Genomic DNA, 14,639 nt, shown 5'->3' with positions numbered 1-14,639 from the left:
ATGAGACTTAAAGCTTTTAATGGGAGTGCATTTCACATACAGCTTTTATTACATAGCTTATATCAAGTTTTATACACACAAACTGAAACATTGGGCAGCGTTTACGATACTGCATGTTGGAGGGTGTTTTCTGCTTGCTTTAGAGGAGGCGGGCTTCACACAACTCAGGTCAACGTCTTTTGGGTTGTTTGTGTTCAGACAGCTGCAACATGTCAGCTGATCATATCCAGCTTGGACCCGGTGTCAGTCGGCTTTAAAGTTCAACAGAATCCTTCATGGACTTTTCCTCTGAGCAATGCTACTCCCTGTATGAGGAGGTGCTCATGAGTCTGCTCTGCAAAGGACACTGGGTCGGTGAAGTGGTCGGGGAGGAGATGGAGGACGAGAAGGAGGAGGTGCGCCTTTTGAGGTGCATCCTAAACTCGGCTGTAAGAAAGTAATAAAGGATGGGGTTGAAGCAGCAGCTCAGGCCCGCCATGCACAGAGACACTGGGTGAAATTGGAGCACCACCCTTCTGACAGTGCAGCTGGACACGATACTCTGCTTCACCATCAGGTAGAGCGCGAAGTTGAGGTGGTACGGAGCGAAGCAGAACAAAAAGAGAATGAAGCAGCCCACCACCATCCGCAGAGCACGCCGCTTCTCGCCATTTGTGTGCTTTTCATTCGGTTTCTCCGCCTGGCAGTTGGAGGTGACTGAGTGGAGGCGGCTGCGTGCTGAGGAGTTGAAGGAGTTGTGCTGATCCTGGATCTGCTTCTCCTTGAGTGACCAGAAGATGCGGACGGTGCTGTATGACATGCATGCTAGAGGGATTAGGAAACCACACGCCTCAAGAAAGACCAGCATGGTGATCGTCAACGAGAGAGGAGGTTGGCGCATGGGCAAGTCTTTAAAACAGCCCGCCGAAGTGGCGTTGGAGTCTAAACTCTGTTTGGTGACACCTAAGGGAAACTGGGCATGGGTGCTGTTTAATGCCACTTCATTTTTGCTACTGTTGTTGCTACTCCGCATCAGGATAAAGGGAGAGCAGCTCAGACCAACCACAACCCACACTACAAAGCTGATCAGCAGGTCATAGCGACGCCGCCACCGTCGAGCCGTGAACGGCTTCTGCAGGAACAGACACCTCTGCATGCTGATGCACACCTGAAATCAGAGAGAAATGAAAAGAAGCTACTTTGTTATTTATTCTGAGGCACAGGAAACAAAGCAGTTCCAAGAAGGAAGACAGAGGCTTTCATTCAAATCACTTTCTGCTTTGGAGTTTAATTTTTAAAACAAAAACAACAACAAAAGTGCTTTGTACTGACATTTGACTGATTTTCAATGTAATGAAAACTAGAAAGATCTCATTTGATTATCCTTGTTCCCTGTGATGAGCATTATCAGGAAATTCAAGGCTTGCTTTCCCTAAACTGCCTGCTTACCAGGAACATTATAGCGGCGTACATGTTGAGATATTTCAGGTAGAAGCAGAACAAGCAGAGACCGCGTCCAAAGGGCCAGGTGTGCGTGAAATAATAATAGATCCTGAGGGGCAGAGAGAGGATGTGGGCCAGGTCTGCGATCGCCAGGTTTATCATGAAGATCACCGCCTTGGTCTTCTTGCTGTTAAACGGCACATACAGAGAGTTAGTGAAAACATACCTGAAAATCTAAAGGTGTGAACTTGTATGAGTGTTACCTGATGTATCTGAGGAGGACCCAGAGTGCAGTGGTGTTGAGCAGCAGCCCGGGTATGAAGAGAATCAGGTAGAAGTAGGTGTATATCACGTCCATTTTCTGATTCCAGACCGTTTCATTGTAGTTGCATTCAGTCATATTGGTGACCATATTTCTTTTTCCCTCACAGTGACACCGATGATATAACCAAGCGTGCCTTTCCTTTGATCATAATTTTTTTTTTGCTGAAGTACCTTTGACAGCTGAAAGGCAGAGGAGAACTTGTGAAACATCCGATGCACATACACGTTGCGCTTTATCTTTATTTTCATAATTTGCCCTTAATAAAAATCTCGTAGCCTGCGCGTGGAAAGAAAAAAGCTGAACAGTGCTTCATGTTTCCCGTAATGTTGTTGCGAAAGTTGAAACTAAAAGTTTGCTTTGAAAACTGGAATCAGCAGCTGCCAGAGCAACAGTCAACGGTGAACCTACATTTTCACTTTGGCAGGTGTGAAGCCTCCTGCAGTACGACACATACTTTGTAGCTTTAAACCCAGTTTAACACAGAAATGCTCCAAAAAACAAGAGCAACTGCAAAAAAACTGCATACTGGTTTAATTCAAATCCAATTCAATTCAATTTTATTTATATAGCGCCAAATCACAACAGCAGTCGCCTCAAGACGCTTTATATTGTACAGTAGATCGTACAATAATAGATACAGAGAAAAACCCAACAATCATATGACCCCTTAAGAGCAAGCACATTGGTGACAGTGGGAAGGAAAAACTCCCTTTTAACAGGAAGAAACCTCCAACAGAACCAGGCTCAGGGAGGGGCGGGGCCATCTGCGGTGACCGGTTGGGGTGAGAGAACTGAATGACTGCAAACGTCTATATGTAAAAAAGTATCAAGTGTATTTAGATGAGATGATGTAACCATTGAGTCTAAAAGTGAATGTTAACAACTCATTAAAGGGGCATTCCATGAATTCAGTTCATCCACTTTCATTCGTTGCTGTTGCTCCTGACATCATCATCCCGATGATGTCATTAGCACTACAGGAAAAAAATTTAGGAGTTTGGCTTTTGCTTGAAAATCAACTGGGGCATTCATTTCATGCTATTTGAATCTGTTAGCCACTTTGCAACCCACCTCAGCGATCCCTTTCATGCTGCAACATCAACACCTGCTCTATCCTATGTGCTACTCCTCGTTTCACCTCAGTGTGCACATGGAAAGGCAGAGGGAGGTGTGTCCTCCTAGATCAGCTAAAAATAAATTGCTACAAGTAGAAATATCAGTCTTCCTTCACTATATTTGTTCCTTACTGATCAGTCAGGATATCCCCACCTTTCTTCTTTGGGGCTTGTTTGTGGGAATTTCTAAACAGATTTTGAAGCAGATGTAGCTGCTCTCTGGAGATAAGTGCCATAAAGTCTATTGGACTGGTAAGCTGCAGACCCAGATAAAAACAAGGTGTCATAAAGCAGCAGCCAGCAAAACACAGAAAAGGCTTGCACTAATGGCATATAGCAAAATTACAACAATTTTCTATATGAAGTAATTTTGGTCATCACAGCCAAGCTAATATGAAAAAAAAAAGATTCAGTTAGATTTTTCTCCCCATTCTTGTGTGATGGTTAATAGTTTAAATTATGTGTTTTTATATGAGAATGCCATGAAAAAGCTGTTAAAGTGAAAATAAATCAAAAACTGCTTAGGACGGCAGCAGGAAGTGACCGGAAGAAAGATCGGGGACTGGCTCTGGCTCTGCTTATCACGGGAGGATCATCCTTCCTCTAACATCATTATAAGTCCGCACCCTTTCCTACACTAGGCCCACGAGGGGAACACAGTAATAGTGGTCGTTTTTTAAACTGCTTCACCAGATTCAGGCCTGTTTAGACTTGTCTGACAGCTGGTGAGACTCTCAGTTTAAAAAAGCTCCCTGATGATGCCTGTACGATAAAGAGTTGTGTAATACTATCTGAGGAGTTGTGCTTAAGGAAATTACAGAAACCGAGAATTCATTTTAATGACACACCATGAAACACGTGTAAAGAGTTTCTTATAGCTGTTAAACGTGCTAACATAAAATATCAAGTTGATATGATTAAATATTGGTGATACAGTAACTGGTGATTCGCTTTAGCCAACATCGAAACAAAAACAACAATAACGATAACTTTTTTTTTTCAGCGTATCAGAAATTTCAAAGTCTTTATATCTTGTGACACAAAAGCTTTCGTATGCACACAGCGACACATGTACATTTCCAGATTTAAGATTAAATGCAAAGTGAAAGCACTAATAACAATCCGTTAACATCAGCAAAATTCAAAGCATGACTCTGACCGCAGGGCACAGCAGCATGACGCCCTCACAGACATGTCTACACAAACAAACACTGTGTCAATACCTCGTTTCTTGTGCCTCTAAATCACCCGTATAGGCAGAAGGTAGAGGTCAGAGCCAGGAGCGACCGCGTGGAGCATCGCGCACACCTTCTACAAAGTCCTCGCGCTCTGCAGCAGAAAAAGGAGTAAACAGATGCCGAAAGAAGAATCTGTCAGCGCACTGCAGGTGAAGACAGCATGAAGCTGATGGTGATGTGATATGAGAGTGTTTGCTGGAGGTGGCGGGATCTGGTGTCACTTGTTCTCTGACTCAACTAGCTGCCAGTTTTGAAGGGAAGGGGAAGCTCTGCCCTATTGCGTTTGAGTGTTTTTCTGCAGTTTGCGACCTCGTCACTAGTGCTTAGCAACGCACGTAAGAGCTAAGACGAGCAGAGTTGGACACACATGTGGTTAAACCAAATGGCAGCAGGAAAAGAGGTTACGCTGAAAGAGCACAGGCAGATGCAGACACATGCTTGTTTTTCTTACCTCAGAAATTTCTGAAGATTTTCAAAAGATCTTTTCAAAGGTGATCTGGTCCGCAGACGCAGCAGATCCCGAGGAAATCAGCCCTCTTCTTTAGCTTCTCTTCTTTGCAGTCTGTATTTAAATACATCTACAGTGCAACACTGACGGTGTAAAAGTTGTCTCAGTTCACTGACAGCCGTTGTGACCAAAATAACTGCACTCATCTGCTTCCCCGTTCAGATTCCGTACTTCCGTTTTTAAATCATAGTATTTATTCAGCAAAATGTAGGTTACCTGGCTCCTAGTCCTCTAAAAATTAAAAAGAAAAATTAAATAAAAAAGCTGCATTTGTGTGTCCTCTGACAATGAGCAGTAGCTTTTAGGCTTTGTTCTTGTGGTTATGGTTTTCGTTCACGAGGCCTAGAGAAAAAAAAGAAGGAAAGCCTTCACGTGCTGTAGAAATGTTTAACCACGCTTCAGCTTTATGACATACACTCGCCATCCTGTTACTTTCACAGCATGAGGCCACACCCAGAGAAAATAACTTGATAACACTCCCCATGCTTGCCCCAGCTGCTTTATGGCTTCTCTGAGACTTCTACAGGGCTGACAAACAGGTGACTATAAAGCCCAAAACAGGAAAATAATCAGCAAACGTGGAACGTGGTCTGTGGTCAGTCTGTCTCAAATTAAAAATTGCTGTTCTTCCAACTTGTTGCCACTAGATGTCAGGACAAGCCACTGGTCATAAATGACTGAGCCATGTGCATTTTTCTCTTCTAGATTTAGGGCAGACTGTTTCTTTAACAGACGTACTCGAACGGTAAACATCTGACTTATCTGTTCAAAAAAATGGAAAAAAAGTGACGCAACACTCTTGGAATGAACCACTCAGGGGGGTGAAGCTCAAGCATACCTCTACACTCCCACTGTTCTTATTTCCTGGTTTTCTTCTCTCCTCCTGCTACCCTTGACCCCAAATCTGAGAATCCAAAGACTGCTGCCCCTCTGTCGTTCTGCTGCTAAATGCTCCCATCATTCACACAACCAGACGCAGGTATACTCTGTTACATTGCCAACTAAGGCAATGGAAAGCAAAAGTTGTAGTGCTTAGTAAAGGAATAGAAAAAACTAAACTTGTACCAACATTGAGTGTAATGACCCCAAGAGAATTTATTGAGCTTCTCCAGCAGGGGGCTGTAAGTACACAGAGAGAAGCTGCGAGCCTGCTGTCATCCTCGGCTCTACAGTTTATGCTTTAATGACCAAACACGAGGTGGTGCTTCAAGCATGGTGGCATAGGGACTACTTGTTGAACTACTGAAACTCGCTGGGTTGGAAGACAGTAGAGTTCAGCAACACAGCTGGTTGCTCTACACTGTGTTGTTTACTCTCTGGACCGTTTATAATTCCAAGGTTTGAAGATTAAATAAAGCCCTCCAAACAATCCAGCAATCCAACCCAAACTTGTAGCTCGGTTGATAACAGGAAATTTCTAAATAACCTGCTGTGTACATCCAGAGAAATGTAACTAAACGTCAGGTTGATGCATACCACATAAGGCTGAGGTGTGGGGATAAAAGAAGTTTACTGTTACTATGTAGATTTCCCACAGAAGTATAAATCAAGTTTAATGTAGAGCAGTTAAGCTACAGGTGGTTCCTCCATCTTCAGATGCCAAACTTGACCAAAGTTTAACTTGATTCAGAAGCTTCTTCACAGATTCAGCTGCAAAATCGATTTATTTTGCTGTTGCAGATGCTGCTCTGACCGGATTGTGCATCCTCTTCGGACTTTATGATAAAGATTGGACAAATTCTGCACATTTCTGCATTTTATACATGCAAATTCAGCAACACTCAAACATCCAAATCTGCTGACACACAAGTGTTTTGTGCTCCATGCAGTTTAAATCCATGATTTTGGGTAAACAGCTAAAGGCGTTCATCTGTACTTGGAGTGTTTGCACATTGCTGTGTGTAAGAGACTTTGAGCAGATCTGCAGTCTAAGGCCGGATTAAGACAGAGAGACCTCATTCAGAGGCAAACAATGGACCATTGCTCCAGTCATAATAAGCATTTGGCCTGTGACACAGCACACAGGCCGAGGTCCTCAACTAAATCAGAGCTGCCCTCTGCGCTGAGGACAAGCTCACACTGGCTGCTTGGTGAAAAACCAAGAAGCTGGAGTAGAAAAACTCCCGCACAAGTTCAAATGTACAGGCTCGCTGACAAAGAGCAGCTCAGAGCAGGTTTGACTGTGAGGACAATCACAAGACCGGAGCAAAGAAATAATGAATGCAATTCAAAAACAGACATTTACTGGCCTCAGTCTTCAACATGATGAGATACATTTGACTCAGCAGGTCAACACAATGCTGTGTTACACAGTAGCATTACTAGTAACACACCACAGTGATATAATGCACTGTGAAAGCTTGAGCTTTATAACAATAATACTTAAGGAACTGTTGTGTTACACAAGTACTAAACAGCATGTGGATGGACATCATCTTCTTCAGAGTCCAGTGGAAGTGTGCATGTCTTATGTTTGATCAATGACATGTCAGAATCTCTTATAGACCCACTTTGAGTCTCTGGATTATTGCAATAGTCCCAGTGTAGTTGGATCTCTGGTCCCTGTAGCGATCGCTCATAAAAACCACAGATACATTCCTCTGATCCCCGGTGCCGGGTTAATCCATAAAGCCCAGGCCATGCCTCAGGACTTACCTCAGGACTTAACTAATCTGGTGAGTTATGTGTTTTCCATTTTCAGGACCAAACAAGTGATTGTTATATTTGTTAAATTCAGGAGTTGCAGTCAAATCCACCCTGTCCTTCTTCTCCTTCTTTCTTGAGTCACAATTGAATTTCAGTGATCTTTGTCTCTTTTCCGTTGCTGGTCAGAGTGTGGGTGTCGCTCGGGACAGCGGTCGCTGTGTCCTTAGTCTCCGTGTCACTGCGGGGCATGCTCTCAGGTCGAGAACCAGACCCTTTGCCTCCCTTGGTCAGGCTCTTCTGGAAGCTCTCCGAGGTGAAGTAGTACACCACAGGATCCAGGCAGCAGTTGAGACTGGCCAGACATAGAGTGATGGGGTAAAGTGTTCGGACAAAGCGCTCCACAGTGCAGTTAGCCAGGGCCTGGGTTCGCACCAGGGCATACAGGAAGAGGATAGAGTTGTACGGGACGAAGCAGATGATGAAGATGCCAAGATGGACAAGGATCATCCGCAGGACGCGTTTCTTACTGTCACAGCCGTGACCAGCAGTCACGGGGCGACGCAGCGTCCGCAGAACCAGCGAGGAGCATATTAAATTGGCCAAGAGCGGGAGAAGGAAACCAACAATCTGGAAAAATAATAATAATAAAAACATTATGAAAATTACACCTTAATTCTACGTCTTGGTTATCGTAATAAAAAAACAAAGTCATCTGTATGTTGTGCGTCTCGATTCACCTCGATAAAAATGGTGATTTTAGACAGGTAGGTCTTCCAGGTGTTCTTGGAAAAGCCCTCGAAGCATGTGGTGGCTTTGTGTCGGCTGTTGATGGTAGAGAAGAAGGTCACCGAAATGCCTCCTCCCACGATGGTGAGCCACACGGCGGCGCACATCAGTGCCGCGTTCCTCCGCGTCCGGATGCCGCGTGAACGGAACGGATAGACTATCGCCAGGAAGCGGTCCACGCTGATGCAGGTGAGGAAGAGCATGCTGCCATAGATGTTAGTGATGAAGGCTGTTCCCGAAACCTTACACAGTCCATCTCCAAAAGGCCAGTTGCGGTTCACGTTGTAGAAGACCTTGAACGGCAACGTGAAAACAAACACTAAATCAGATAATGCTAAGTTGGTCATAAACATCGTGGTCTCGTTCTGCATCTTCATCCGGAAACAGAACACAAAGAGTGCGGCACAGTTGGTTATCAGGCCCGACACAAAGACCACGCTGTAAACCGCAGAGTACAAGTTGTACTTGAAGGAGTCGTCAATCCCACAGTCCACCATTCCGGTCTCGTTGATCACCAGGCTAGCCATGTTGAAAGCTCAGCCGCAGAGGGGGGGGGGGGCTCCAAAAAATATATAATAAAAGGGTGCACAACAGCTCAAAAGCTGTCGGGAAACGGGGGTGTTTTAGAGCGGAAATCTGGGGATCAAAGATGTCAGCAGGGGATCCACCAGTCAAGCCCCCTCGGAGTCATCGTCAGTCCTCCTGTGGAGAAAGAAGGAAAAAGCACTTAGTCACTTCCTCATTACAAAACCACTCTAGTTCTCCAGAAAATGTGGTACAACTGAACATGATGCAGATTTCATTTTAGGAATATGGCTGGTTGAAATGTATTACTCTGTGTTTCTACAACTGAATCTCAAGTGTACAATTCTGAAGAAACTACCAGATAGAGCCAAGTATTTAAAAGAAACAAGATACAAACAAAACTACATGGATTATCCATCCAAAACCATCTATATGTACGTATTGATACAGTCCTAAGATTTGGTCATGTTTGTATGTGACAGGATCGGGAATCATGGAGTCGCTCGTGATCACGTATCACAATATTTTATATTTTAATTCTGAAATGCACTTATCCGTGAGACATGCCAAAAAGAAAATAGTAAACCTGAATCTTGAACTGCATGATTATTATATATTGTTATCTGGCACTACTACATTTGTAGCTGATCGAGTAGAGTTAGTAAGGTAGGTTGTGAATGTTTCTCTCTAGTTGCTGGTCGACTTTTCTCTGCTTCAGTCAGTTTAGGAGGAAAATAACCTTTTAGACACAAATAACTGTGACATCTTGTTAAATTCACACTATTGGCTAGCTGATAACATAAAGACATCAATGCTGCAGAAGTGGAACCTCTGCAGAAATTCTTCTCTAGTGCTGTTAATGTCAACTGCAGGTCACAAGTTCAGCCTCTGCCTCCCTGCTGCAGTGCTGTGCGGAGTTGTTTCCACAGGAAGAGGTGAACACGGCACGGTTAGCGTAGTGTCAATAGTGTCAATCGGATGGTAAGTTTCAGTATCGATTAGCATCAGAGTATCAATTTCTCTCATAAATGTAACGCTAATAATGGGTCAATTCAATTAATTCACGGGATTTATATGTAATTATTTGCTATAACAGTTACAAAATTGGGATATACCATTTAAAAGTGCACATATACAGACTGGGAAACTTTACGCCCATAAAAAGAGAGAATATTGAATGAATAACCACGCTACTTTTCATGAAGTCTTGTATGTAATCCCAGTAATCTTTCATATCAAAGATAAGATAAAACAAAAACTGAGGGTGCAGACACATTATGTCAGTATGCTGTGAAACTGCTTCTATCTGAACAGATATTGGCCTTTCACAGCAGCGTCTAATCAGAGGAAGTGAAACAAAATTACTGAATATATAACTATTTCACCATTCTAGCTGCTTTCAGGACTGTGTGAGATAACATAGCTAGAGACCGGAATATGTACTGTAGTGGGATATCTACATATTTCCTTTAAATTCCATTTATGTCCATGAACCAGAGTCAAAGAGTGCAACGTAAAATGAATGTATGGCTGAACTCCAGCTGGAAGAAGTAAATAACCCAGCGTGGTGGAAAGAGCAGCTGAGAGCGGCTCCCACCATCACAGAGCACTGCTGTGGGGTGAAATACAATAGTTTTGTCAAACATTAACAATTACACTGATCTGATATTGTTCCAGACAATGTGTTCCCAAGTTGTTTACTCGATGCTAAATCTGAATGTGTGAGGTCAGAACAGGAAGTAGGCAGATGGAAATGTGTTGGAGAGTGGTAACTATCTTATCTCTGCCACATCCACAACAAATTCATTATTTGGATTGGGGTAATGATTTCCAGTGAATCACAGTGTTCGAGTGGAAGTAAGTTAGAGGAAAGAAGCATTTCCATGTAAAAGAACATGGGCATGAAATTGCTACACAAAATAAGAGTAACTTTCCTTTCTCCATTCCTGCATCCATCATTTTTCAAGCTTCACCTAAAACTCTAATTCTAACTTTCTTTTTTGGTCTTCCATGGAAATGTACCCATGCTTTCCCACCCAGTTAAATAACCCGACAAGAGCTAAATCTGGGTTATGCAATTACACTAAACAAGCAGTGAGGTGCTCTCAACAGACTCTCCAACGCACGTACAAAGTAATGAGAGTTCAGGCTGTGTTGATAAATAAAGACGAACATATCAAATATGGATTTTCAAGTTCGATGGAGTAAAGCGTACACTAGTCCATCAGCACTGTCCTGTGCCTCCATCAGCCTTTACAATACCCCTACTGTACCCGTCTGCACCAGACGCACGCTTACATATGCACAAGGCTCCACATGTGAACGCACAAACAGGCAAACACTTTAAATGTGCCAGTCCTCCCTCTCTCTCTCCCACACAAACACACTAACACTATGCTTTTCTGTGTGCCGTGGCTCAGGCCCAGGACCCCTGACAGCGTCCCTGATTCACCGTCAGCTGTTGTTGCCTTTAAATGCAGCAGAGCCTATAGAACCAGGAATCTGGCAGCTGAACAGCTTGTTTAAAAGTCAGGAGAACTTCCAAGGTTTGAGCATGTTGTGGATTGCCAGTGGTCCAGCTGAGGGTTCTCAGCCTGGAGTGTGTGATTTCTCGCACAGGTCGTGGACAGCTGCACGGTTACGGGGTCTCCCCCCGTAGCAGCGACAGAAACAGGCCTCTGGAGACTCGCTGATACCAACAGATCGAGTTCAGAGCTCAGCACACATCCAGCTGTTCCTTTCTCTCACATGCTAGAAAGAATGAAAGCACACAGGGCTGAAGGTGGAGGACGAGGAGACGCACAGCGCGGTGTAATAAACGGACATCTTGACTACTTCACAACAGTACATGAAGTCCTCTGGGTGTTACTTAGATCAAAGCAGAAACAGTCAAAAAAAAAAGTCAATATTAGAACTTTTTTATTATTATTAATAAATGTGAACATTTGCTAGTTTTCTTCTTCTATGATCCCAATTCGAGTATTGATTGAGACCTGAGAAAATGTATTGGACCTGTTTATCATTTAACTATTTTATGATAATATATACACAAAATTATTAATCAAATGTTTTAAAAATAAAGAAAACTAAAAGAACAAATATGGTGCTGGACGTAGTGTAATTTAACCAGGCTGTTACATGCACAACAAATACACATAAATCTACTCATACTATCCATACTGCAAAAAATCTGTAGTAATGAGCATTACAGACAGATGCTAATGGTATTTCTTTCAGCTGCATCACTCCATCCACAGCTTAGGTTTTCTTTGTTAAAGCTGTTAGACATGTTGCTGGTTTCAGAAGCTTCAAACAACCAGAACCCGATAAAAAGGTGTTTTGTTTTTTTCTCCACTAGAGACAAAATCATCAGTTATCATCAGCTATAAAGGGAACTATTGCAGCTTAAAGACAAAGCAGAGCAAACTTACTGACAGCTGAATGGATGGTGACAGCTCACCTCCCGGTCACTGATGTTTGTCGGTGCAGCGGCGCAGCTGTCAAAAGGGGGGCGAAAAAACCCTCCAGACCTTCTTTTATTTCCCAGCTTAAAGGTTTTGCTGCTGCTCCGACTGCAAACTACTTTCCTTAGAGTCTCTCACGAGTTAAACTGTAACCCACCAGCGCAAACCACTGGTTTTTAAGCGAGCCGCAAATCCTGACGACTCGCTCCGTCCGTCCGCTACAAATGTGACCGCATCACAACCCGCCACGCCTGCTGTGCGCGTGCGGAGAGCCGCCCGCACGGTGACAGGAAACGAGACAATAGTACCTCGGCCAGTGAGAAGGAGAGGAGGGGAGGAGGGAGAGAGTGAATAGAGATTTGTGAAGAAGGAGAGGACAAGGAGAGAGGGCCACACAAGAGTGATCCATCACAAAAGTCTTTCTTTTTTATTTTGCTTGGATGAGATAAAGATGGAGAGATTTTATTGGAGGATGTGCGGGCATAAACAAAAAGTTTGTATAACTTCATTGTTCAAGTCAATATTTGGTATGATCATCTATATTCTTCAGTACAGCTTCCTTTTAATTTGCTCAAGTAGTCTTCAGGAATAGTTTTCCAGGTTTGCCAGGGACATTCAAAGCTCATTTTTTGATGTTGGCTGCCTCTTGTTTTTTGCTCTCTGTCAATATTTTTAATTCAATTTTTTTTTATATATAACTCCAAATAACAACAACAGTCACCTCATATTTATAGCCCCCTTTATATTGTAAGATGAGAACCCAACAATAATGCAGAGAAAACCACAACAACAATTAACTGGGTCTGGGTCCACATTTGCCTACTCGTTAGAGTTGGACAGATGGCACGGCAAGGTCGGATTCACCGGAAGGAAAAGTTGGAGGCTGGTACCCTAGAGATTGTTCAAAGGGCAAAAAACCAGTAGCAGAGGAGGTAAGTGAGTTATGTGCATACCCAACCCACACCAGTTGAGAGGACCAGGAGGAGGGGTTTGGGGGGGGTTACACAGCAGAGAGCTGTTTTTAGTTCTTGGTTTAGCCTCTCTTATTGACCAACATGTTGGGAATGAAAACCTGAGCTGAACTCCGAGGCTCTGAGTGCTGAACATTAGGTCTTTCATGCCTGGGAGATGAACTGAGTTCCTGGGTTGCTGACTATTTCTGAGGGAATTACATGCTGCCTGAAAACATCATCAGTCAATAATTAGTTTCAAAACAGTGCAAGTTACAGTGCAGAATTATTTCTAATAAGGTAGCACCAATCTATGGTGAAGAAATGTCAAACGGTCTGAAATATTGTTGAAGATGCAGCAATTCATAAACATTCACTAGGAGTAAGTGCTGCCTCATAATAACATCGCAGTTATATTGAAGTAAAAATTTCAACCACAAGATAACTGCTGTAATAATGGAGATAGATATCCCATCTGCCACAGGATGAAAGGCGGGGTGCACCCTGGACTGTTCAATTGTCTGTCGCAGGGCTAACACAGAGAGACAAACAAGCACTCACATCCACACCTACGAGCAATTTAGAAACACCAGTTAACCTGATCACACTAACTGTTTGGGAGGAACCCAGAGTACCCAGAGAGAATCAACACAGGCTCAGGGAGAACATGTAAACTCCTCACACTCCCCAGCCTATCTATTTCTTTAGCAGGTCTGTTCCTGCACATCAATCTAGGATGGATTACAAGCCCATTTCAAAACAATCTGAAGTCTATCAGCTATCGTGGCTCAAAGAGTTGGCAGTTCATCCTGTAACCGGAAGGTTGCCGGTTCAAGCCCCGGCTTGGACAGTCTCGGTCGTTGTGTTCTTGGGCAAGACACTTCACCTACGGCCTACTGGTGATGGCCAGAGGGGCCAATGGCGCGATATGGTAGCCTCGCTTCTGTCAGTCTGCCCCGGGGCAGCTGTGGCTACGATCTCCACCAGTGTGTGAATGTGCGAGTGCATGAATAGTGGAATTGTAAAGCGCTTTGAGGGGTCCGAAAAGCGCTATATAAATGCAATCCATATTATTATTATTATTATTATCATTCTACTGTGAGAAACATTAGTACATTAAGATGGAACGGCTTGTTTGCAAGGAAAAAGACTCTTCTCTAAAAGGAACATGGTTGCATCCATTAGGTTTGCTAAAATGCATCTGAACAAACCACAAGACATCTGGAAAAATGCTCTTTGGATAAACAAGACCAAAGTGGAGATGTTTGGCCATAATGCAAAGCGCCGCTATTGGCAAAAACCAAACATAGCATATCAACACAAACACCTCATACCAACTGTCAAGCATGGTGGCAGAGGGTGATGATTTGTGGTTGTTTTGCAGCTCTGTACCTTGGAGGCAAAGACCCCAGTCACCCATCACATGGACTCTTCACCCTCCTGCCCTCTGGGAGGCGCTACAGGAGCCTCCGGACTAAGACCACCAGGTACCGGAACAGCTTCTTCCCCACAGCTGTCAGACTCCTGAACTCTGCCTCCTGACATCTGACCCACGTTAACACATGGACTGGACATACACACACCACAACCACCTACACACACAATGGACAACTGTACCCTCATACACACAATAATAACATGGACTGAACCACCACTCACA

At 43.6% G+C, this 14,639-nt stretch overlaps 1 protein-coding gene across 6 annotated transcripts; it reads right to left on the bottom strand.

Moving 5' to 3' along the window:
- Position 1: 1 nt before the first annotated feature.
- Positions 2 to 12,295, bottom strand: lpar4 (lysophosphatidic acid receptor 4). Of its 6 annotated transcripts, none has more exons than XM_042218448.1 (5): positions 4,552 to 7,391; positions 4,086 to 4,191; positions 1,686 to 1,926; positions 1,429 to 1,609; positions 2 to 1,147 (listed from the first exon to the last, which is right to left on the bottom strand). In XM_042218448.1, the coding sequence occupies exons 3-5, from the start codon at positions 1,832 to 1,834 to the stop codon at positions 299 to 301; spliced, it is 1,179 nt and encodes a 392-aa protein (XP_042074382.1). In that variant the 5' UTR covers positions 1,835 to 1,926; positions 4,086 to 4,191; positions 4,552 to 7,391; the 3' UTR covers positions 2 to 298. The 6 variants fall into 6 exon arrangements, with proteins under 6 accessions (XP_042074382.1, XP_014187374.1, XP_014187372.1 ...); XM_042218449.1 differs by lacking the exons at positions 2 to 1,147; positions 1,429 to 1,609 and adding exons at positions 7,992 to 8,742; positions 11,997 to 12,295 and having other exon boundaries at positions 1,846 to 1,926; positions 4,552 to 7,881; XM_042218450.1 differs by lacking the exons at positions 2 to 1,147; positions 1,429 to 1,609 and adding exons at positions 7,992 to 8,742; positions 12,001 to 12,295 and having other exon boundaries at positions 1,846 to 1,926; positions 4,552 to 7,881.
- Between the last annotated feature and the right edge of the window lie 2,344 nt (positions 12,296 to 14,639).

Source organism: Haplochromis burtoni, unplaced genomic scaffold (assembly GCF_018398535.1).
Source record: "Haplochromis burtoni strain Fernald_Lab_line unplaced genomic scaffold, NCSU_Asbu1 Contig_19, whole genome shotgun sequence".
Lineage (NCBI taxonomy): Eukaryota > Metazoa > Chordata > Actinopteri > Cichliformes > Cichlidae > Haplochromis > Haplochromis burtoni.
Note: the sequence above shows the minus strand (reverse complement) of the source record. Positions and strands in the feature narration are given on the sequence as shown.

Bases quoted from the DNA above. Each gene is read 5' to 3' on its own strand.
- lpar4 (XM_042218448.1), bottom strand. From the start codon at position 1,834: ATGGTCACCAATATGACTGAATGCAACTACAATGAAACGGTCTGGAAT. The intron at 1,610-1,685 runs GTAACACTCATA...GCCGTTTAACAG, and splicing joins GTCCTCCTCAGATACATCAG to CAAGAAGACCAAGGCGGTGA. The intron at 1,148-1,428 runs GTAAGCAGGCAG...CTCTGATTTCAG, and splicing joins ACGCCGCTATAATGTTCCTG to GTGTGCATCAGCATGCAGAG.